The following is a 25,377-nucleotide window of genomic DNA, read 5'->3' as shown; positions in this document are numbered from 1 at the left end:
CCTGAATGCAGTTTTCATCACGTCACTTTCCTTCACCCTCAGTTGGTGATATCCGGATCGCAAATCGATCTTTGAATAAACGCTCGATCCTTGTAGTTGATCAAAAAGATCATCAATTCGTGGAAGAGGATATCGATTCTTGATAGTCAATTTGTTGAGTTCACGGTAGTCGATACACATACGGAAGGATCCATCCTTCTTCTTTACAAACAACACAGGTGCGCCCCAAGGCGAGAAGCTTGGTTGAATGAACCCTCGATCTAATAGCTCTTGTAGTTGACTCTGTAATTCTTGCATCTCGGAAGGTGCGAGTCTATAAGGTGCGCGAGCTACAGGTGCAGCTCCTGGCACTAAGTCAATCTGAAACTCTACTGCTCTCTGCGGCGGTAATCCAGGCAATTCCTCTGAGAAGACATCAGAAAATTCGTTCACAATTCGAACGTCGTTCACGTTCTTCATCTCAGTTTCTACCGCTTTCACATGTGCTAGGACAGCAAAGCGTCCCTTCTTCATAATCTTTTGCGCTTTCACGCAACTAATGAGGTTCAACTTCGAGGTACATCTCTCTCCATAGATAACCAGTGGTTCGCCATCTCCTTGTGGTATGTGAAGTGCTTTATCTCCACAGATAACATCGGCCTTTATCTTGCTCAACCAATCCATACCGACGATCGCGTCAAAACTTCCCAGTTTGATAGGTATCAAATCAATTTCGAAATCCGCACCAGCTATGTTGATAATAGCTCCACGACTAATATGGTCAACCTTTTCAAGTTTTCCATTGGCGACCTCGACAAGCATACTTTCCTTCAAAGGAACTAACGACCAATCTAACTTATCACAAAAATGTCTACACACATAGCTCCTATCGGCACCAGTATCAAATAGAACAGAAGCTAAAAGATTGTTGATCTTGAATATACCTGTCACCAAGTCGGGGTTGTCGCGAGCGTCCCTTGCATTAACATTGAAGGCTCTAGCACGCGGTGGTCCGCCATCCTTACGCTTGTTAGGACACTCGTTTCTGAAATGGCCCGTCTTTCCACATTCATAACACTTCTTAGGCCCATTGTTGTTGTGGTTTGGCTTCACGTTCAAAGTGGTAACCTTGCAATCCTTGCCAACATGTCCAGATCGTTGGCACTTCTCACAGATAACATTGCAATACCCAGTGTGGTGCTTGTAGCACCTATTGCATTGTGGTAAGGTTCCTTTGTAGTTCGGATTGGTGCGGTTGTTGTTGTTGGGGTTGGTGTTGTTGTTGTGTATGTTGTTGTTTTGCCTGAACCCTTCATGTCGCTTTGCCGGGTTTTGATCATAGTTCCTACCCCTGTTGTTGTTGTGGTTGTTGTCCCATTTCCTCTTTTCACCACTAACAGTTTCAAACTTAGCCTTCTCCGGCTCGTCCAGGATGATTTGATTCAAGAGAGTATGCGCCATGCGCATTGCTTCGGGAACGCTTGGTGGCTTGGATGAGGTAACATTACCCTTGATGGACTTAGGAAGTCCCGAAAAGTATTTCTCCAAACGCTTAAATTCGGGGGTGACCATGGTTGGACACATAAGAGCCAATTCCAAAAACCTACGGTTGTAGCTGTTAAGGTCGTTCCCTACGGTTTTCAATTGCATAAATTCGATTTCCATCTTTTGAATCTCGGTTCTCAGACAGTATTCCTCGATCATAGCACATTTAAATTCTTCCCAAGGCGTAGCATACGCCTCATCAATTCCTTTCGCTTGGGCCATGGTATTCCACCATGTGAGCGCGCCATCAGACAGCGTGCAAGATGCAAATTTCGTTTTGTTAGCCTCAGAACAATTGCTAACCCTGAATACCGATTCCAACTTTTCGAACCATCTGGTGAGACCGACGGGTCCCTCAGTGCCACTGAAGTAGTGTGGCTTGCAGTTTTGGAATTCCTTGTAAGTACACCCATCTCGGATGACAGGTGGATTGACAGGCGGTGGTGGTGGAACTTGGGGTTGTCTTTCAGCTAGTGCAGCAGCGACTCGCTCGTTAATCATTTCCTCAATTTGTGCCGCGGTAGGGATAGATCTCCCATTGGCCATGATGTTCTATACAAACATTTTGACTCAAGTCAAAATCCATTATGCAAATAATAATAGTACATTATATAACAACCAACATGAAAACAGCACAACACATGTTGATTAAATAACGCAAGCAGATATAGGTACCACAAAACCATGAGATGATAACGTAAATAGGACACTTGCGCAAGAAGTAAGCAACACAAATTCCATTCATTACTGATAATAAGTTCATACATTACAATAAGTTCGTACATTACATAAGTGAAATATGAAATTACAAAGGAAATTACAATACAGAATCTAGTACAAAGTCCTACGGCGATGGTGGGTACAAGATGTCCAAAACATGAGCCAACTGCTCCTCGAGCTCAGTAACTCGAGTCTGGAGAATCTCAATCTCCCGCCTCATTTCCTCATTAGAGGAAGATGGTGGGGCAGGTGGTGCTGGCGGTGCCGGTGGAGCCGGTGGTGCTGAAGTGGATGGTCCGGCTCTGGGTGGAGACGGTAATATCTGTGGATCGGCGGGGTACGGCACCAGCCGTTTACGTGCAGTGATCCTACGACGCCGACCATAAGCGTCAGTGACAGTACGACCAGGAATTATGCCAGCGAAGCGATACCGCTTCTTCGGCGGGGTAGAAGGTGCCTGAATCGGTCGGTCAGCGGGATCCTCCTCATCACTGGAGTCGTCAGATGAGGTGTCGTCTGAAGAAGCATCGGTGGAAGAACCGTCGTCTGAATCATGCGGTGGTGGCGCGGGTGGCTCAACATATCCGAAAGCGGCCAACATCTGTCGGTGTCGGCCTGGCGTGATCACGGCTAAGCGGCCGTCGGCAGTGCGTCGGCAAGGTGTGCGCCAGTGATTACGGAAGGGTCCTTCCCCGAACTCCGCGGGGATCTCCATGCCACCAATGCGAGCCAGTTGCCTCAGGGGTCTGGAAGAAGACGCCGGGATAGGCACACTAGAGCTAGCTCCAGAACTAGAGGCGCCGGGGTCGCCAGTGGGTGTCGGGGCCGGAATGTCGGCAGCAGCAGCAGCAGCAACAGGTGCAGCAGTGGGTGGAACAACGGGGCCTGAGCCGCTCGGGATGTCAGTAGGTGGAACGTCCGACATCTGAACAAGGAAAAATAAATTTTCCATGTCAGTATGTCATAAAGCAAGCAAATAATAGGCCAACAGTTTAAATCATGTATAACAATAAGTAGCATGGCAATATCAGTAATCGTACGAAACTAGCATGCAATCGAATGCAAGTAATAGCATGCAGTAGTGAAATCACGTAGTAGCATACGGCATATAGCAGTAACAGTAAGCAGCAGCATGCAGTAAGTTCAGCGGAAACAAGTAAACTAACAAGTTGTAGATTAGCCCTATTAGTGAATCCTACTCAGGTCGGTCTTAGTCTCACTAATGCATCCTAATTCCCTACAACCAATGCTCTGATACCAAATGTGACGCCCCGTACTAAATCATCATGTACGGACCATCAACAACAGGATCATTACAAGGTTAAGTACTATATGCGTTTTCAAAACAGGGTTCACATTTATAAATAAAAGTGACGTCATAACATACGTCAATTGTTTTACAAATCAAAAGTATGCTTCGCTAAGTAGAAGCATTAAATAAGTGTACGTGACCATAATGGTCGTTACATAACATAAGTTCATAAGTAAAAAGTTTGAATGCAACATAAGTAGTCATGCGATAACAACTCTAGGCAGCGGGTTCTACAGCACGACTAGTAAGATAGCGGAAGCGACTTCAAGCACCTGAGAAAATACATGCTTAAAAAGGTCAACACAAAGGTTGGTGAGCTATAGTTTAAGTATAACAGTAATGTAAGTAGGCCACGAGATTTCAGTGCTACAACGAGCGTTTCAAAAGTATGTAAAAGTATATGCTTAACCGTGGGCACCCGGTAACTAACTTAACGTTTAATGTACCCCCTTAAAGTGCACTTGGCAAGTGCGTATAACCTCGAAGTATTAAACACTCGTTAAATGCTAGCGCTACTAGCCCGAGTGGGGATGTCAAACCCTATGGATCCATATCTAAGATTCGCGTTCACGGTTCAAAAACCAATGATTAAACGTTACCGAGCTAAAGGGAATGTTTCTGCCGTTATATAACCCACACATATATAAAGTTTAAGTACTCGTGCCTAGTATGTAAAACATAAAATCCGCATGTATTCTCAGTTCCCAAAATAAGTTAAAGTAAAAAGGGAATGCTATAACTCACAATGATTAGTAGTAATGGTAAGGTAGTAGTCGGAAAGTGGTGTGCAAGTAACGGTCCAAACGTCCTCAACCTAAGTCAAATAGCACTAAGTCAATAAGTCGTCTCAAAAGGTTTACAAGTACGTAATTAAGGTCATAAGGGTCATCATCAATCATCATTAAACAAAAGGTAACAAGTAAGACTCGTTTATGAAAGTCGTTTAAAACAAAGGCTGACTTCGGTCAGTCACCACGGCCTCTACCCTTACTGAATTAAGGTGAGACCAGTGGTCATGGCTCCGTCTATGAGTCCCTTAAGTGTGGTAAAATTTACAGAAGCGAACTCGTCTTGGTTTGACCGTGGCGACGGTCTAAGTGCGAGTAGGTCAGAAATTTCTGCACAACGTTAAAGAACATGGTAACGATCGGAGGGCCATAAATCCTAAACCGTAACTCGGATTAAGACGAGTCCTATATGAAAAGTTATCTACTTGAAAAGTTCTATCTAAAAATCAAGGTTAGAACAGCCCAGGTCTACTGGTCTGTTCCAGAAGCATCAGGTCAGTAGGTTTTGGACAGAACAGTGGGTTTTGGAGAGTTCCGGTTGTCTCGGTGCTTGATGTTCATCACGGTTCTCATCCTTGATGCGTATAGCTTCAAGTGTACAACTCGTTGATGTGTTAACATCATTTTGACCAAGGTTTGTCCATCATAACTCAAGTGCAAGTGTTGTAAGTGTTTGATGAACCAAGGTTACATGTAAGTTTATGAACAAGTTCATGAACACTAAGAAAGATCACAACCAAGTGTTGGATCCATGATACTTGCACCAAAGTGTAAGCTCTTGTTGGTTTCATGTCCTTGTTCAAATGTGTAGTAAGCAACTAACAATAAGAAATAAAGAAAATGAATGATAAGCCTAAACCAACCATGAAGGTGGTATTCTAGTAACATACAACAAACAAGAACACAAGTAACAATTATAAAGATTATAAACTTTAAATCTTTTGAAACAAAATATGTAGAACATAACTAGATAGATTATGTTCTTGATGTTCTTGTCATAACAAGATAAAGATGAAGAATCAAAACTAGAAAGTTTGATCTTGTAACTTAGTAAATAAAGACAAGTAAGTAAGTAAATAATAACTAGTAACTAACAAGTAATCAAAGACAAGTAACTTTTAAACAACAAAGAACAACAAATGATGATGATGAAAGCCTTTAGGATTTCGGTTTTGTTGTCAAGAAAAGGAAGAAGAACTCATGATACTTACAAAGTTAAAGAGAAAGAGATGAGAGAAAAATGTTGAGAGAAAATGCAAGTCAAGTGTGTGTGTGTTTGAGTGGGAGATTTCAAGTGAACAAGTAATGAAGAAATGAAGTCAAAAACCACCTTATGGAGCCCCTAGGCCGACGGCCTGCAGCTCCCAAGGGGGGGGGGGTGTGTTGTTTGTTGGTCACTAGTGTGTAAGGCTTACAAAAGGTGGATAATAAGTGTGTTTACATACGGATTAAGTGCAACAAGATTCTAAATATACAAACTAGCTAGTTATTGTTGTAAGTATTACTTACACTATGAAAGACATGGGCTAATAAACCCATTTAAGATGTAGGGTGGGCTTGTGAGTCTTATTCATGAGTCCATTAAACTAATTAAAGCCCAAGTTGCAAGTAATCCAATAAAAGTCCAAGTTAAGCCCAAGTAACTAACTAAAAGCCTTAGTTAATTAAAATGATTAATAAAATTAATCATGGATGTAAATAATATCTTAAAATATTATTCGTGCAAGTTCCGGGTGTCACAGAGACGTTTCGGGCATTTAAAGTTCAAGTACGGGCAATTAAAGCAACATGTAAATGTAATAACATACATTCGTTTAATCAAGCGTATTAATAATAATAATTATCAATAAATAACGTTGGAAAAACCAGGGTCGTTACAATATTGTTCGTGAAGAATATGAACGTTTTTTTTCTTCATGTTTTGTGAAGTAAAATTTAGCCCGATTTAGAGTTTAGGGTTTAGGGGTTGGTGTTTTTGATTTATGGAATCTAAACCCTAAATCTAAACCCTAAACCCTAAATTTCTAAACCCTAATATCTAAACCCTAATATCTAAGCCCCAATAGCTAAAACCTCAATATACGCTCGAAAAACACGATAATTGTTATATATTACTTCTTCGAGCGTTTTCCCGCCAAAATAAAAACATTTATCACAAAGTGTCTCTACTAAATGTTCATATTTTCATCTCATCTATAATGTCCGTGAACAAAGTTTTTTCAAAAAACGAAAAAAAAAGTTTTTGCTTCCCCCGATTGGTTACTTCCCTCTTGATTATATATATATATATATATATATATATATATATATATATATATATAGTGGTAGGATCAAGAGGGAAGTAACCATTCGGGGGGAAGCAAAAACTTTTTTTTTTGTTTTTTGAAAAAATTTTGTTCACGAACATTATAGATGAGATGAAAATATGAACATTTAGTAGAGATACTTTGTGATAAATGTTTTTATTTTGGCGAGAAAACGCTCGAAGAAGTAATATATAACAATTATCGTGTTTTTCGAGCGTATTTTGAGATTTTAGCTATTGGGGTTTAGATATTAGGGTTTATAGGGTTTAGATATTAGGGTTTAGAAATTGAGGGTTTAGGGTTTAGATTTAGGGTTTAGATTTAGGATTTAGATTGAGTTTTTAACACGAACGGTTTAGGGTTTAGGGTTTGGTGTTTTGGGTTTATGGAATAAACTCAAAACACCAAACCCTAAACTCTAAATCGGGCTAAATTTTATTTCACAAAACATGAAAAAAAAACGTTCATATTCTTCACGAACAATATTATCTTGAATGTTATTTTTGTCGATCGTTTTCCCGCCTAAATAATAACATTCATCACGAAGTGTCTTTTCTAAATGTTCATATTTTTGTGTGATCTTGATACCGGAAAAAAAAAGTTTCAAAAAAAATGAAAAAAAAAAATTTTGCTTCCCCCAACTTCCCCCGATTGGTTACTTCCCCATTGATCCTGCCCATATATATATATATATATATATATATATATATATATATATATATATATATATATATATATATATATATATATATATATATATATATAATAATTTTTATTATTATTATATTAAGAATCATGCTAGGAAATATTAGGGCCTGTTTACTAATGCATTAATGGGCTGAGGTGAATGAAATTGCTTATTCGGCCGGTCAATGTGCTGTTTACTTTTACCATGAGTTAATGAAATACCTGTCTACATGAATTAACCATTAATGTGTAAAACCACACTTGTCCCCATCTAGCACTTTTTTTCCTACCCTTTCCCAGAATTACCCTTTCCCTTTCAATCTTGTTCACGCTCTACATTAATGCTGCTCCTTTCCCTGTTGCTTCGCTAAAAATACCATTTCCCAACTCACCTTGACTCTGTTTCCGGCGCCATCATCGGAACCTAATAACCTCCGGCGACTTGTAAATGGAAAGTATACTCAAACAGATCCTCAAAAATCACTCGTTCGCAACCAATTGACATTACTGATTAATTTTTTAAGATTGATTTTCTAGAATTTAAAAAATAGGGTTTTTGATTTTAATAAAGAATTTAGAAGAGTGAAAGCGAGAGAAAAAGAAAGAAAGAATACAATTATCATATACTCCGTAGTTGATAGAAATTGATATATGGCATGGTCTTCAATTTTCATATAATAAAGATAGAGAACCAGAGACTATATAATGGAATTTGTACTGTGTTTTCTTGTTAAAGAGATGTAGATCAAGTGTTTAGTCAATTAGGTGAGAATGAGAATATTCTAGAAAACTCAAGGCCTTGTTTGTTAAACGATGAATATATACATTATCTACTCCATAAATATTTTAATCTACTTCGTATATATTACTGGTATGTATGAGATCATGTGGGCGAATAACGAATTATTGTATTGATTTATATTTTTGTGTTATTTATGATATTAAATATTAATTACGGAGTAACATTGTGTAAAATGGTAAAAAAGAAAGTAGCTGAATACATATAATTACACAAAAATTATATATTATTACGAGGGTATAATAGTCAATTTTATCATTCAGATTTTTTATTCAGTGCAAAAAATAAACAAAATTAATCATTCACTCACTTCTGCATATAGTCATTCATATCCATACTGCCATCCATATTCACTCGTCATACTCCGTACAAGCTACAACAAATATACATCAATTACCACATTTCCACATAGAAACGACGACGTTTTATGACATATCCCCCTAAAGATCCGCGAAACAGATCACAACTAGTCCCTAGGATTCCCCGACTTGGTACGCATTTATTTCGCATCCTCTTCACACCAACTACTAAAAAAACACATCTGTTTCTTCTTTTTATTGTACACTCAATGCTGCTAAAAACTCATCACCATTTCTTCATTTATGGTAAGTTTTCTTGATTTATGTTACCCAATTTATTCGTTGCAGTGTTTCCGATTAATCTGTGATGAAATTTCATCTGGGTTTTGTAGAAAGTTTCGATCTTTTTTTGTGTTTGTTAAGTTTTATGTAATTTCATATGTGTAATTAAGTTAACTTTTAGCAAGTTTTCTTGGTTCAAACGCATTAAGCTTTTAAATTTGATGTGGGTTTTGTTAAAGATTGGATTTTTACTTTGCATTTTTAAGTTTATATTAAAAAAAAAAAAAAAAAAACTTGTAAGTTTTTTTTGGTTCATACCCAAATTATATGTTGCATTATTAAGTGTGTTTTGTGGTGAATTTGATGTGGGTTTTGTTAAAGATTTGATCTTTGATTTTCGTCTTATATATTTTTGGTCAGTTTCTGTAACGAATTAAATTCATTTTGGTTCGTACCCAGATTTAATGTTGCACTATTTAGCTTGATTTGTGATGAAATTTGATGTGGGTGTTGATAAAAGATTTGATCTTTGCATCTTTTTCTTGATTTGTTAGTTTTCTGCAATTCGGAATAATGAATTAATTGAATTTGGAGTGAAAATCTTGTTTATAATTTCAAATGATTTGTGTGGGATCTTTATATTAGACCCGAATATTTTAGGGTTCTAGATCTTCAAAATCAACTTGCTTTTGGGGAAGGAGTAGGATTTTTTTTCTTTGTTTTTTTTTTTTTTTTTTTGAAGGCAAATTCACACTCATTAACACGAATATGTCCCAACTTGGACTTGAACCCTCGACCTCTTGGTTGTAGGGCCACCATGATACCGCTGGACCAAATGCCCTCTGGTTTTCTTTGTTTTTTTTATATAAAAAAATAGTTGAAAAGTCTTTGGTTGAAAAAATGAAATCAGGTTATATATCTTTTGCTAAAAAGGAAGGTTTAATTAACATTTTTTAGAAAAATCCATACTATTAGAGGGTGACACAATTACAATTTGCAAAATTAGTCAGGAAAGGAGTATGAACTGAATCTAATACAAAGGAAAAATAGTAGTTGACTTTTAAAATGTGCTTTTCTTGTTGAATTGGCAGTTGATAGTTTGAAAAACTCCATTTCTTCTAGAAATTTGTTAATAACTACTCCGTATTAATCATAATGACTAATAATGACATTTTTTATGACCAAAAGGCATTTCATAGATCAACTCTGTTTTGTGCTTCGTCAAGTATGTAAAAGGTTGCAAAAATCGCTATTCGGTCGTAAGATCGGGACTTTTTAGGAATTATTCGGCAACTTAGTGAGTACTTGGATGTTGACCAAGTTTCACTTTGACCGATTTTGATCGGGTTTTGACTGATTTTTTGAGTAATCCTGAGTTTTCACCGATTTTATGAGTAATTCCAGAGTTTTGACCAAGTTTGACCGAGTTCCACCGAGTACTCGCCTGAGTTCCAAAAATCAGTACTCGCCGAGTAACGAGTTACGCAATTTTTTTCCCCTCCAAATTGGAAATAAGACCAGTCAGTGGGCCGTTAGAGTGTCGGTTTTTACTTATATTGTAAAATGATTATCAAAAACTAATCACTTTGAACCCGATAATCGGTAGTCGTATAGTATACCTAAACATTCACTAATTATATACTCTAGTATTTTTGTTTTTTATTTGATTGTTGAATAACACTATTGGCTAATTAGTGGCTTCTTACTGTTTATGTTGCAGGATCAATAGTGAGTTTATCAAGAGTAGATTATTATTCTGAATAATTTCGGATGAAGACAATGAAAGAATCATCATGGTTTAGTACTATTTGGAGACCTTCACGAAAAAGCGCAGTTTTGGAACCGCAAAACCCTATTATTGAAATTATGTCATTCGAAGTTTCAAGAATTATGACAAGAGTAGCTAATTTATGGCAGATTTTAAGCGATAAACAAATGTCTCGATTACACGAAGAACTCGCAAACTCAACAGGAACTCGAAAGCTCGTTTCAGAAGATCATAATCATCTAATAGAGCTTGCTTTGATTGAAATCATTGGCAACATAAAATGTGTAGCACAAGCAGTTGCTAGGCTCGGGAAAAAATGCACGAATCCTATTTATCGTAATCTTGATCATGTTTTCGATGATGTTTTTGAGGTAGATGTGAATTGGTGTGGTTGGGAGTATAAGTTGAAGAAAATGGAGAAACGGGTTAAAAAAATGAAGCGATTCGCTGCAGTTAGTTCACAATTATGTGAAGAACTCGAAGTTTTGTGCGAGCTCGAAAACGGGTTAAAACGATTGCAAGATAATGATGGTACTGATCGAATGAAGTTAATCGAGTTCGAAAAGAAAGTTTTGTGGCAACGTGAAGAAGTTAATGGTTTACGTGAAATGTCTACTTGGGTTCGGGATTATGACTACGTTGTTCGATTGCTTCTACGGTCGATTTTCACAATAATTGACCGAGCGAAGGTAGTTTTTGGAATTTCAAAACGTGAAATTCTAGAAACTCGATGTTTTGTGCGTAGTAATTCCGTTTCTACCCTTTCGGTATATCCATCCGAAAAGTCTATTGACCGGTCAATCTCAAATCTTGGAGATAAACAACGAAAGAAACTTCAAACTCGTTACCCGCCACGTGCCTTTTGTAGGACCCACGAGCCCGTAAAAAGAAGAAGCTTGGCGCAAATCGGACCTTTGAAATCATGCATGACAAATGAACTTGATTCTCCTAAAGTCGATGGTACATTTCAAACCCCTTTGAATAAACGAGTTTTAAAAAGTCAGACCGGTCAAACTGGTATAAACCCGACACTCGGTGATGTGGGGCTAGCACTACATTACGCAAATGTGATCATATTCATCGAGCGACTAGCGATCTCGCCTCACTTCATTAGTCTCGAATCACGAGAGGATTTGTATAACATGTTAACCACAAGCATCAAAAACTCACTTAGACGAAAACTTTGTTTTTCATCCAAAAATGACGATTCAAATGTCTATAAACGCGATCTTGCAAACGAATGGAGTTCGCGTATCCAAAAAACGCTCCATTGGCTATCACCGCTCGCGCATAACATGGTAAAATGGCACAACGAGAGAAACTTCGAAAAGCAACAAATGGGGTCGGGCGGAAATGTGCTTTTGGTAAATACATTACATTATGCAGATCAAGTAAAGTGCGAAGAAGCGATTACCGAAGTTATTTTGGGACTTCATTATATTTCACGATTCGGTAGAGAAGTTAACACTAAAGCGTTCTTGGGGTCTGTTTGTGTTACAGATTGTGACAATGATTCGCTTCGTAACCATAACTTAGAGTCGATCTCATTATACGACTAATTTTGGTTACATCAATTCGGTAATATGGTTGCAATTTTCTATTTCAAGATGTACAAGTGATTGTTGTTGTATATAACATTCCATGATGAAAGATGTTTGTGGTTTGTTAACATTAGTATTGTTGCATACTTGCATGTTTGTTTAACAAATAACAACCTTGTGTGAAAATCATTGACCAGTATGATATATTATCCTCTAACACTAATTGTGATGTGATGTATTAAAAGTTACAACATATAATTAATAATTAATTAGTAAAAATTGACCACTATTTAAAAGTTGCTAACACAAGCATTATTGTTTTATACGTTTGTACCAACCTAGAATGAAAAGTAAGTAAAAATTTGTGCATTCAACATTTTTGCAATTATGATTTTTCGAAGACATATTCTTAAACACTTTTCAAAATAAGTGTATTTTAACCCGTTTTCCTTTGATTTATATATATAATAATATAATATATATAATAATAATAATATAATTAATGAAATTGCTAGCGTTCAAAATTATTTTTCCAGGTTCACCAACTTTGAAGGTGAATGTTCTTCCTATACCTACATTTTTTTTTTTTATATATTTTATCATGCGTCACATATCATAATTTTACTCATTAATTAAACTTAATAAATAAATAAAATAAAATTTGATAATAAAATATAGTATTATTAATTTTGATTTAAAGCGACCCTAACCATGCACAAAATAATGCTCCATTTTTTCTCTGTTATGTGGCCTTTCGGGCAGCAGACAAAGTAGACAACCCATGATAGCATATCAAATTGGGCCCCAGGTGGCTTTATATTTCGGCATTTTGAGTTGTGTGGTCGTATTTCTATTTTATTTATTATTTATTATACATTATTAAATGTTAAATATTAAATATTAGTAAATTAGTAAATGATTTACATTAATTTCAATGCAAAAAGATAATATAATATAAACATTAACATTAACATTAAAAATATATTGAGTAACATTAATCAACTACATTGCACTTTGCATATGTTATACAACTTTTTATTTTAATAAATTAGAAAGAATCATGCTTTTAAAATGGATGCTTTCCGACTCTCATAATAATTAAAAAGCACATTTGTAATTTTTTTAGCTCTAAGAAAGTAAATATATTTATATCCTTAAAGATCAATCTTGTACTCCATTAAATAGCACGTTGGATTTGATTGAGCTCAACGATTTTGGTGTTGTTTAGATTTGGTATCGGTTTTTGTGTTGGATAAGTTCGGTTAGAGTTACTATCGTTTAGTGACGTTTACTTGTATCGAGTCTTTCTGGACCGTTTTGTATGTAATAATTAAGGTCTTTCATATTGTATCGCGTAGTTCATGTTGCGTCGCTCCCATATTGTATATGTTTTTTGTGTTTGTTAGTTCGAGTAGTCCCTTCTCTTGGCTCAGTTGCTCCCTTTGTAACTCATAGGCCTATTTGTATAGTCCAGAAATAGTTGTAACTGGCTATACCTGTGATGTACTTTCCTTGCGTTTGTCATAATATATTGCTTTTCGAAAAGAAAAAAAAAGATTACTTTTATTAGTATTTTAAAAACAACATCATGTTTTATGATGGCCATAAAGCATAAAGGCTAAAGCTCTTATATAACTTTTATTTAAAAAAAAAAAAAAACTTTATCACAGAACAAAAATATATATTCTATGGTTATAAAAAATTTATAAAATATCATTATATTGTATTTACATATAATGAGGTGAACCAATTATATTTATATTTATATTTATATTTATATAGAAATAAAATAGTGAGAAAAAGTTCATGATTTGGTGCATATATGGTGCCTTCACATTTAATTACAAATCTTACTACTTTTAACATTTTTCTCACAAATATATCTATCAATCCATCTATCTATTTTCAATCAATATATCTTATTCCGAACAAAAATATCTATCAATCTATTTTCAGTCAATATATCTATATCTATATTTAAGTTAATTTTAATTTTTAATTAAAATTAAAATACCATAGGTGGCTTGGGGAATACGAAACCGGGTCACCAGTTTCATGAACAAAAAAAACCGGGTTCTTCAACTTCGATGTGTTTCAGTCAAGCATATTCCCTTTTATATTTCAATTCTTTAAACCAAATCTCACAAAATACACACACACACACACACACACATTATTCACGCTAACTTCTTTCTTTCATCTATAAAAACAATTTATCAATTTAATTAATCTAAATTTTTTTCATTAATCACTCAAGATGCATTCTAATCACTTGCTTCTCGAAGAGCCTATTCGAATGGCTTCAATTCTCGAACCGTCAAAATCTGTATGTTTTAATTAGTTTAATATCTATTATTATTAATCGATCTGTTTTCAATTTTTTGTTTAATGTGTAAAATTAGGGATCATAATGTTACTATATTCGTGTATGTATATGTATATGTTTAGCTTTGTATTGATGATCTGAATTTATTTATTTTGTAGAATTTTTTTCCTGCAATGACTAAAATCGTTGGAACGTTAGGTCCACGTTCACGATCTGTTGATGTTATCTCTGGTTGCCTCAAAGCTGGCATGTCTGGTACGGATTATATTTTTAAATTCAATCTTAATATATATAGTTATACTTATAATTATAGTTATAGTTATTATATATTATATATAAATATAAATTTATGATGATTAATCCTCATACTCGGATTAATATTCTGCTTATGGATTTTGTTGCAAATTCATATGAAATTTCATGTTATTTTTGTAAAACATTACTTGTATTTATTGAATTTATGAAAGAGTTCAGAGTTTATTATATCATAGGAGTTGGATTTAGCTATTGGTTGTTCGGTAAGTTGTTATACGTGAATATGTAATTTCAATTCTTAATATATATAGTTATAGTTACAGATATAGCTATTATATATAAATTTATGATGATTAATATTAAATTTTCTAATGATTAAATATTCATACTCTGATTAATATTCTGCTTATGGATTTTGCTGCAAATTCATATGAAATTTCATGTTGTTTTTGTAATATATTACATGTATTTATTGAATTTATGAAAGAGTTCAGAGTGTATAATTTCATGAAAATTAATTAGATTTAACTTATTGGTTGATCGGTGTGTTGTTATATGTGAATATATGTGATGATTGTTTAAGTTGATGTGGATATTGTGAAATTGTGCAGTTGCTAGATTTGATTTTTCATGGGGAGACACTGCGTATCACCAAGAAACTTTGGTTAATTTGAAGGCTGCTATCAAGAGCACCAAGAAGCTTTGTGCTGTATGTATCTTTCTTCTGTATTTTTAGCATAACTGTGTTGATCATCTTAATATGGCTAACATTATTAATAAAGTCTGTCGATTTGTGAGTAAGACTATTAACATACTTTTAGATAGGTGGACTACAGTCAACTTGCGTATCTCATATTCTCCCACATTAGATATATTACAGGCAGTTACTTTATTTTAACATCTTAAACTGCATTCAAGGTTTTCGATCATGTAAAATAAAAATATATATGTAGTTGTATAGTGTATACATAAGGTTATTGGATCATACCATTGTGCTATACAAAATGGCAATGCCTATATTGGAAGTTGGAACTGGATTTGTTTGCGAAGTTGATGCTAGTTGTAAACAAAGGAAACAAATGCTAGGTGATAAGACAAACTATGGTTCGAATGGCCTCTAAGTACAAAGTGCTATCTGAAACATTTAATGATCAAGATTAGTACAAACTGGTTAAGATCTTAACATAATATCTTTACTTTCAGGTAATGCTCGATACAGTTGGTGCTGAGATGCAGGTTGTGAATAAGAGCGAGAAGGCCATTTCTCTTCAACAGGATGATAATGTTATCCTGACTCCCGATGTTGGTCAAGAAGCTTCTTCTCAAGTACTACCAATCAACTTTGATGGGCTAGCTAAGGTGAGAATGCTCTTGACTACTCATCATCATATACATACCTGTTCATTTATTGTTATATGTAACTTAACGATCACCATCTAAATATGATATATACGTGCTGATGGGGCATTTCCCCCTCAAGAAATTCAGATTATGTAAAGAACTAATTTAAGGGTATTAATGACAATATACTATTGTAAGCAATGTAATCTTAGTATCTTTATAGAGTCGTTTACTAGTGTTTTTGATCCCTTTTATTTGACTTCATTATGCTTACGTGACTGTTTATGTGATGTTTGCAGGCTGTGAAGAAGGGAGACACCATTTTTGTTGGTCAGTACTTGTTCACAGGAAGTGAAACCACCTCTGTTTGGCTGGAGGTAAGACATTATTTTCAAAATATATTTACACAACTGTAGCATGTAATCATTGCTCATTTAGACTGAGTTCATCTACAAATTGTATATCGATATGGAAAATCAATATTTAGAAGCATAAACACTTTTTAGACAACTACTGATTATGAATTTTAATGTCTGGAATCGAGCAGGTAGATAATGTGAATGGTAATGATGTTGATTGCAAGATTAAGAATTCTGCAACTCTTGCTGGGGCCCTTTTCACACTCCATGCCTCCCAAATTCATATTGATCTTCCTACTCTTACCGAAAAAGATAAAGAGGTAAGCCTATTCATATGGTTTATGTTCAATCTATTGCGATCAACGTTTTGATATATACAGACGTCCCTCATAAATTATTAGCTTATTTGATGGGTCTGGACAATGGATGGTCTGAAACCTATGTTTTTGATACTTTGGGTGGTTTTTGTGATGAGTTTTTAAGCCCAATGACCAAATAGTAGCTAAGTAGTGCTGTTTACTCATTTTAAAGTGTATATATTATATATCATGATTCTGTTTACTAAACTGTTAATCATATGGTCTGGTTCTGTAATGTTCAAAGATAACTTCAATAAGTTTTGTTAATGATTCCTATCCTATTTCAGAACATTAGCACTTGGGGAGTTGCAAACAAAATTGACTTTCTTTCATTGTCTTACACCCGTCATGCAGAAGATGTTCGCGAAGTAAGTATACTTTGACAGATGTCCGTTTTGTCTCGCATCGACTTTTTTCAATGACTTTTTGTTGACTTTTTATCAATATCATATGTAACCTTTTGGTTTGCATCTGCAGGCACGTGAATATCTTTCCAAGCTTGGTGATCTTAGTCAAACTCAAATATTTGCAAAAATTGAGAATGTTGAGGTGATTTTCTTTAATTACATGTTTTTTTTTCTTCTCTATTTTGTGAATGATGTCTCATTTGCTTTTTATTTCCATATATACGATATACGACTAGAGGCTTTATGTCCACCGATATTTTCATTTTATTTACAGGGTCTAAATCACTTTGATGAGATCTTGCAAGAGGCTGATGGTATCATCCTTTCGCGCGGTAATCTTGGCATTGATCTTCCACCAGAGAAGGTATATACATTTAGTTGTCAAAACTCGGTCAAACTTGGTCAAATTCTGTTAAAATTCGGTCAAACTCGGTTTAAATTCAATCAAACTCTGCCAAAGTTCGGGATTACTTAGAAAAATCTGTTAAAACTCAACCAGAACTCGTGATTACTCGGTAAATCGGTCAAAGTCAAACTTAGTCAAACATGGTCAAACTCTGTTAAAATTTGGTCAAACTCGGTTAAAATTCGATCAAACTCAGCCAAGTTTCGGGATTACTCGGAAAAATTTGTTAAAACTCAACCAGAACTCGCGATTACTCGGTAAATCGGTCAAATTCAAACTTGGTCAACATCTGAGTGCTCCCCGAGTTGGTGAGTACTCCCTAAAAAGTCACGAATGAGTAGTACCTGAGTAGTTTTTTTGCAACCTTGCATATCTTTAGGCCAGACAAAAGTTTTGTTCTTTGTTGTTTGACTTGTTGCTTAATGTATTAAGTTTTCACTATTTCAGTTTCACTTTATTTTTAATAATGTTTGTGTAAGGGTTGACCTGACAGATATGAATTTCGCAGGTGTTTTTATTCCAGAAAGCTGCTCTTAGCAAGTGTAACATGGCTGGAAAACCAGCAGTGCTTACTCGTGTTGTGGATAGCATGACTGATAATTTAAGACCTACTCGTGCAGAAGCAACTGATGTCGCTAATGCTGTTTTAGATGGTTAGTATCTTGTTTTTATCTTTAGTTAGTTCACATGTCAATACGTTAAAATAGCTTAATATCCCGTTAAATTATTTAAAAATTTGCAGGAAGTGATGCTATTCTTCTTGGTGCTGAAACTCTTCGTGGATTATACCCTATCGAGACAATATCCATTGTTAACAAAATTTGTGCAGAGGTAATATCTCATGATGTGGAACTTGTATTAAACTATCCCCGTTCTGCTTTCATCACATGAAATTACGCCAACCATTCTTATCTTTTGAAATTTTTAACGGTCGTCCACGTGGTTTTAATGAAATTACACCAATCGTCCTTATCTTTCATAAATTATACTAATCATCCATGACTTATATAAAAGTGTACGTTGATGGTCCCTAACTTATTCAAAATGTGCATTAATAGGACGTCACGAATTACATCTTATCAATGTACACTTTTAGATAAGGGTCGATCAGTGTAGTATTCAAAAGATAAGGACAATTGGTGTAATTATATGAAAACTAGAGGGATCAATAAAAGATTCGAGCTTTTTTTTTTTTTTTTTTTTTGGAGAAAGGGGACGGTACCCCGGAGAATTTTATACCATCAAAAAACGAAAAGTACATGGGGGGATGATTTTTAGTGAACCATCCGAAACACTATTACACTTTCTACCAAACTAGAAAGCATAGAAAATAAAACATTCACCATAATTCATCCCTATACCAATAAAAGACAAAGTCTATACAATCACCAATACCATTTCTATAAGACCTATGACTCATAACCAATTGAAGAACCACCTGCAAGAAATGACATTTTAAATTCAAAACACAATGCATACCTTTATACTTCAAAGTGATCCATATCCTTGGGCATGACTCTAAAGAATCCTGCTCTTGATCTTTCAAATCTTTTATCTCTTTAATCTTAGACTCCCTTTGACTTTGCTCCAAAAGACACACCAACATTTCCAGAATGGGATACCTACAAAATTTAACAAACAAAAAAACCAAGTAACAATATAATGTTCTAATTTTATACATATTCCTTAATATTCCTAACCAATGACCACGAACATTTTGACTAATATATGTCAAACCTGCATATAACCAAAATACCCTATACCACAAGATCCACCTACATATCCAGCAGTAAATTGACTCAACCATTTAAACTAGTATTTATTTGAACCATGACACTCTCCATACCAAAATTCCAAATACCAGCTGCATTTCTGACCTGATCTGAGTTGTTTATCTTAAGACCCTCTAGCCTTAACCTAATCACTTCTTGAATAACACTACAAACAACATCAACAGTTATTCGATCACCTTTAAAAATTCTGAAATTTCTTTCCTGCCAAATGAAGTATATAATTGCAGCAACCACCAATCTTCCAATAATACTCCATATGGATTTGTTACATGGGATTTTAACAAAATGATCAATAAGATCATCCCATGTCAGTTGGCCTTCAATAATTATGTCTATCATATCATCAGCCCTAGCTTTACCTTTAAAATATTTCCACACATCTTTGGCATATATGCAATCAATAAACAAATGTACGTGTGAATCTTTAACAGAGTTGCATAAGGGGCAAACCTGGCAGTTAATCATATCCCATTTCTCCATTCTATCTTGGGTAGTAAGCCTCGACTGGACCGCCAACCATAGAATAAATCCATGCTTTGGTATATTTTGAGAGAACCAAATAAGTTTATGCCATTTAACTACATCCCTGTCTTCTCTAATATCTTTCCAAGCATTATTAACACTAAAATTAACCAATTTCCCCTTATTATCACGCCACATAACAGAATCAGTGGTGCCAGCTTTATAAATAGGATTGTAGGCATTTAAATTAGTATAAAAATTTTCAGTAAGCTCCTCCGGCCAAACCCATACTCCATTTTTAAAACAGCTGCTAACGGTACATCTCCTGTTTAGCCTAGTAGCATATATTTGTCTATTTGAAAACAGGTTACACAAAGGCCCTTCTGGATGCCAATTGTCAAACCAAAAGGAAGTTTTTTGACCATCCCCAATCTCGTGAACAAATTTTAGTCTAAATTTACTTCTTAGGCTTAGGATACTCCTCCAACTATAAGAGTCATCATCAAACATTTTAACATCCCATATACTTTTTCCCTGAAGTTTATATGTGTTAATCCATTTAACCCATAAAGAACTCTTACCACAAATAACATTCCACATATGTTTTGCTATAAAAACAGTGTTCCACTCATATAAAGATTTAAGGCCAAGACCACCCTGAAGTTTAGGTAAGCAAACAGTTTTCCAGGCAACTTTTGCCATCCCTCTGCTTTGATCATATGATCCCCATAAAAACTTCCTAAGCATCTTTTCTATGTCATATATCACCGTTTTTGGGAGTAAAAACATGGACATCCAATATACTTGCATAGATTGCAAAACTGAGGCAACAAGCTGCAATCTACCGGCATAAGACAAAAACTTATTCCTCCAATCTTTAATTCTTTTCCTGACATTATCCACCAAAACACTACAATCATTGCAATAAAGCTTAGAGGATATAAGAGGAACACCTAAGTACTTAACAGGGAGATTACCAACCACAAAGGACATAATCTGACAAATATCTAGCTTATTACCCTCATCAACATTGCCCAAGAATATAGTACTCTTGGATACATTGGGAATTAATCCAGAATATGACCCAAACTCATCTAGAGCCTCTTTTAAAACCCTAACAGAATTGGGAGTACTTCTACAAAACATCAAAAGGTCGTCAGCAAAACATATATGAGTCAGTTTAAGCTCACAACACTTAGGGTGATATTGAAATTCACCATTTTCCTCAATTTTTCTCTTAATGCACAAATTCAGAACTTCCATTACAAGTGTAAATAGATAAGGAGACAAAGGATCACCCTGCCTGATACCTCTTTTACCCTTAAAGTATCCATGTTGACCACCATTGACCGAAATTGCATAGGAAGGAGTAGACACACAATTCATAAGCCACCTTATCATAATATCATGAAAACCAAACATCTTCAAACACTGCTCAAGAAATGACCAATCAACAGTGTCATAAGCTTTCTGAATATCAACCTTAAAAGCACATCTTGCCTTACCCTTTTTCCTTTTATACCCCTTCATCAATTCCTGAGCTAATAAGATATTGTCACTAATATGCCTACCAGGGATAAAGGCAGATTGGTTTTCATCAACTACATCATCAAGACAACCCTTAATCCTATTAGCAAGTATTTTACTAATGATCTTGTAAATAACATTACACCATGCAATTGGTCTAAATTCAGAGGCAAACCTTGGGCATTCAATTTTAGGAACAAGAGCAATAAGAGTAGCATTAACCTCACCAAGAAGATTACCATTTAGGAAAAACTCGCTAACAGCTTGAAACACTTCATTTCCAATCACAGGCCATGCAGCTTTAAAAAATTTAGCTCCAAAACCATCTGGTCCAGGAGATTTTATATCATCTATATCCCATAAAGCTTCTTTAACTTCTTTCATTTCAACCATTCTAACCATATCCCAAGCCTTCTGAGCATCAATCTTTCTATGAAATAAATCATTAGGCCTATCTATGGTCCTAACAGGTTGGCTCTTTCCCAATAGACCTTCATAATACTTAACAATTTGATTGGGGACATCATTACCCTCAAATCTGTTGCCCTGCAAATCATGAATAACCTCAATTCTACTTCTGTTGACCCTACTTTTTACAAGTTTGTGAAAGTATGCAGTATTAAAATCCCCTTCCTTTAACCACTGAACTTTGCATTTTTGAATCAATTGTTTTTCTTCATCAACAGTAGCTTGTTTATAATGTTTATAGCATTTACATTCCTCATTTCTGATCAATTGGTTGTCAGGATCTAGCAGGACCTTACCTTGAATATCAGATAACTCCTGCCTAAGGTTTATCACATTAACCGAAACATCACCTTTAACCCTACTAAGAATCCTCAACTTCTTCTTAGCTTCTTTCATCTTAGTGACCACAGAATACATTGCATAGCCAGGAACTAAATTACTCCAAATATCAGAGACTAGTGGTAGAAACTCTTCTTTGGTTGCAAGATGATTACTAAATCTAAAAGATTTAGCTCTTTTTCTATCCATATTAGGAATGGTCACCACCATAGGGCAATGATCAGAGGTAACAAATGGTTGAATTTCAACAAAAGCTTTAGGAAAGCTAGATAGGAATGGAGAATTGCACATCACCCTATCCAGTTTGCTTAAAATCCCCTTATTAGGACCAGTTACGAAAAAAAAAGATGGTTGGTGACATTGTTATAATTTACTCTTAACTTATTATTGGGGCTTTGTAATGTAACTCATGTGGTAATGCAAATGTGTGCTGATGAAATGTACGACTGTTTGTATATTACTTGCAGGCAGAAAAGGTTTTCAACCAAGATTTATATTTCAAAAAAACTGTCAAATATGTTGGTGAACCAATGAGTCACTTGGAATCAATTGCTTCATCTGCGGTATCTTTTCTTTATTTCTCATATTCTCTCCGCTCCATAATTTCATACTTTATCTGTAATTGCAATGTTTTTAATTTGCTTCAAATCTATTGCATTTGTTAGGTTCGTGCGGCCATTAAAGTGAAAGCATCTGTTATTATTTGCTTCACTTCTTCCGGAAGGGCTGCAAGGTATTTTATTATTAAAATGTTTGTAAATAATATTTAATATAGAAGAAAACCATTAAAAACAAAAACATAAAATTTAACCTAGTTATCTAGAAACATAAACATAATCATTCATTTGTTTTAAAACACCAAAGTTCTAATTCAAATTTAATTTTAAATTCATATTAAAATGTTGACCAATTTAGACTCTGACCAGTTTGACCGACTTTGACTGGCTAAGTCTGACTTTGTCCAACGTTGACCTATTAATTAGAACAGTTTTTGAAAAGTTGGATTAGCCTAGTTCCTAAAAAGGATTAATCGGAGATTAATTGGGATTAATCGTGGTTTCTTGCAACAGTGGTAAATAGTTGCACAAGTATAAGTTCTAGTGTGCTTTTGTTTTTAAGTTGAGTTATGTAATCTAAAGAAAGTAAGTCATATATAATGCAGATTAATTGCAAAGTATCGCCCAACAATGCCAGTTTTATCGGTTGTTATTCCTCGGCTAAAGACTAATCAATTGTGTTGGAGTTTTAGTGGCGCATTTGAGGTATAATTACGAGTTGGTATATTCCCTTGTATTCTTTAAAATGGTTTATTTTGTAAAAATCTGATTTCTATAATTGTTGTTAAAACGAATGGACAGGCAAGGCAGTCACTTATTGTCAGAGGCCTTTTCCCTATGCTTGCTGACCCTCGACACCCTGTAAGTTTCTTCATCGTATTTTCAAAACGTATTCGATCTTGCAAGTTGCAACAGTTAAATAAGAAATAAGTAAAATGGTGTCTGGATTTGATTATGTTGTTTAATAACGCAATAATCTAATAATCAGTTTTTAGGTGTTTGACAAATCAGATTATTTGATAATTTAACAAGTAATCAGATTATTTGAAAAAAATCACGTTTTGCTGCAGTTGATTTTCACGTTTTGAGTCTCCCAAATCGTAATTAATTGATTTTTAATCTTAATTTGCCAAACATTATTTTTAATTTTTTATAATTTGAAAACGTGATGATCAAATAATCACCTTCCAAACACAAATCTAAACACCCCATAAGTTGATGTTTGAATGTGCATACTGAAAAGACAGTCATGTATTTAATCTCACTCGTTTATTTTCAGGCCGAATCGACAAGTGCAACAAATGAGTCGGTCCTAAAGGTTGCACTAGATCACGGAAAAGCGTCAGGCGTGATCAAGTCACATGATCGAGTTGTGGTCTGCCAAAAGGTTGGAGATGCATCCGTCGTTAAAATTATCGAGCTTGAAGATTAAAAAGCGCGTTCTACACAGCGTTTTCACAACTTTAAGTTATATTCTTTTGCCCGAATTTTCCGGAAGTTGGTGATGTGGTCTCTTGAACCTCTACCGCTTTTGGACACTTATATGTCATATTATACATTTAACATTTTTGTTTAGGGCAAATTTTGGCTTTACAAAATCCAGTTACATTTATTTATGTCACCTTTATTAATAGCTTGATCAAGAATTAAATAAGAAGGGGTTTCTGGTTTTATACAGTTTTTGTCTATTTTAACAGCATATACATTATATTGAGATCTGATCTTATCTTATCTTATCTGTGGTGGCCATGTGTATTCAAGTTAAGCCTAAGAAACCGCGTAGGAAGGGGCGGTCAAGATTAGAAAATGGAGAACTTTATGGAATTTCTCTTTTTCATGGTGGGGTGGTTGTTGTCTTGTTGTGGTTGTGTTTGTTATGACTAGTGAGTTATAGTTTTTGGGTTTGTTGGTATTTGTAGATAGAGTTTGAAAGTTTGTAACTCTTTAGGTTTGTTGTGTTGGGATTCATTATTTGGATCAAGTGTTGGGGTATTGGTGGAGGTGGGGGGTTTAATGGTGGTGGTGGAGGGCATGTGAGCCTTGTTGGGGCAGGGTTGGATTTAGATGTGGTTTTAGGTGTTTTTACTTTTTTGAGGTGCTCTCGGAGTTTGTCTAGGCGACGATCTTTTCGTTGGAGATTGGTTCAATATGTGGGCCGGGAAGGGGGGGGGGGGGGGGGGGAGGGGAGAGGGGAGGGTCGTTCGCTGTTGGAGATCTGGTTCAAGATGCGGGGGTTCGTTCGTGTTTCTGCGGTTAGGGTTTTTCCGACGGCTCCGGAAGCTGTGCGGACGCTGGTTTTTTCCTATTCTGTTGTTGCGAAGGCGTTTTCCCGATCGCTGATGTCGTTCTGCTTGTTAGCTCGTGTGGCTGTGTAGTATTATCAGTATTTAAGATTCTTGTGGTTGTAGCTTTATTTGTATTTTGGTCTCATAAAACGCGATTTCTCACCCAGCTGGTGAGCCGTTTGAATATGTTTGTTTAGTATGGCCATAGCTTGTTTTAGATTCTCTTTATTGGTTGTATGAGTTGATCCTCTGATCTGTTATTAGTGTTATCATTTTTTCGTAATAAATAAATAAATAAATAAATAAAAATTAGATCAACTTTTCCCATTTTATTATACGTAAGTTTTTCGCAAAAAATAAAAATTTAAATAATTCTTTTGGTAATGAGAACTGAAAAAAAAAACATTTTTGAATCAATTTTGTGAATTCGAGTCTCGTGGACAAAAATGGTGTATGTGTTTATTCTT

General features: G+C 35.2%; 2 protein-coding genes across 2 annotated transcripts; both read left to right on the top strand.

The window, feature by feature from the left end:
• Positions 1-8,550: 8,550 nt before the first annotated feature.
• LOC139877750 (protein PSK SIMULATOR 1-like) lies at positions 8,551-12,097 on the top strand. The gene is made up of 2 exons (XM_071865175.1): positions 8,551-8,741; positions 10,438-12,097. Exon 2 carries the CDS (start codon positions 10,488-10,490, stop codon positions 12,042-12,044), a length of 1,557 nt encoding a protein of 518 aa, XP_071721276.1. The 5' UTR covers positions 8,551-8,741; positions 10,438-10,487; the 3' UTR covers positions 12,045-12,097.
• A 2,091-nt stretch (positions 12,098-14,188) lies between these two features.
• LOC139877844 (pyruvate kinase 1, cytosolic-like) lies at positions 14,189-24,296 on the top strand. Its single transcript, XM_071865250.1, has 16 exons — positions 14,189-14,352; positions 14,511-14,607; positions 15,219-15,316; positions 15,811-15,966; positions 16,248-16,325; positions 16,496-16,627; positions 16,954-17,034; positions 17,144-17,215; positions 17,348-17,437; positions 17,988-18,132; positions 18,222-18,310; positions 22,536-22,631; positions 22,734-22,801; positions 23,231-23,330; positions 23,427-23,486; positions 23,905-24,296. Exons 1-16 carry the CDS (start codon positions 14,284-14,286, stop codon positions 24,055-24,057), a joined length of 1,584 nt encoding a protein of 527 aa, XP_071721351.1. The 5' UTR covers positions 14,189-14,283; the 3' UTR covers positions 24,058-24,296.
• Positions 24,297-25,377: the final 1,081 nt, after the last annotated feature.

Source organism: Rutidosis leptorrhynchoides, chromosome 11 (assembly GCF_046630445.1).
Source record: "Rutidosis leptorrhynchoides isolate AG116_Rl617_1_P2 chromosome 11, CSIRO_AGI_Rlap_v1, whole genome shotgun sequence".
Taxonomy (NCBI): Eukaryota; Viridiplantae; Streptophyta; class Magnoliopsida; order Asterales; family Asteraceae; genus Rutidosis; species Rutidosis leptorrhynchoides.
The sequence above is the reverse complement of the archived record's forward strand: the minus strand, read 5'-3'. Positions and strand labels throughout refer to the sequence as shown.

Coding starts and splice junctions, on each gene's coding strand:
- LOC139877750 (XM_071865175.1), top strand. CDS start 10,488: ATGAAGACAATGAAAGAATCATCATGGTTTAGTACTATTTGGAGACCT.
- LOC139877844 (XM_071865250.1), top strand. CDS start 14,284: ATGCATTCTAATCACTTGCTTCTCGAAGAGCCTATTCGAATGGCTTCA. Junction 15,967..16,247: donor ACTTTGATGGGCTAGCTAAG/GTGAGAATGCTC, acceptor TGATGTTTGCAG/GCTGTGAAGAAGGGAGACAC. Junction 16,628..16,953: donor TTACCGAAAAAGATAAAGAG/GTAAGCCTATTC, acceptor ATCCTATTTCAG/AACATTAGCACTTGGGGAGT.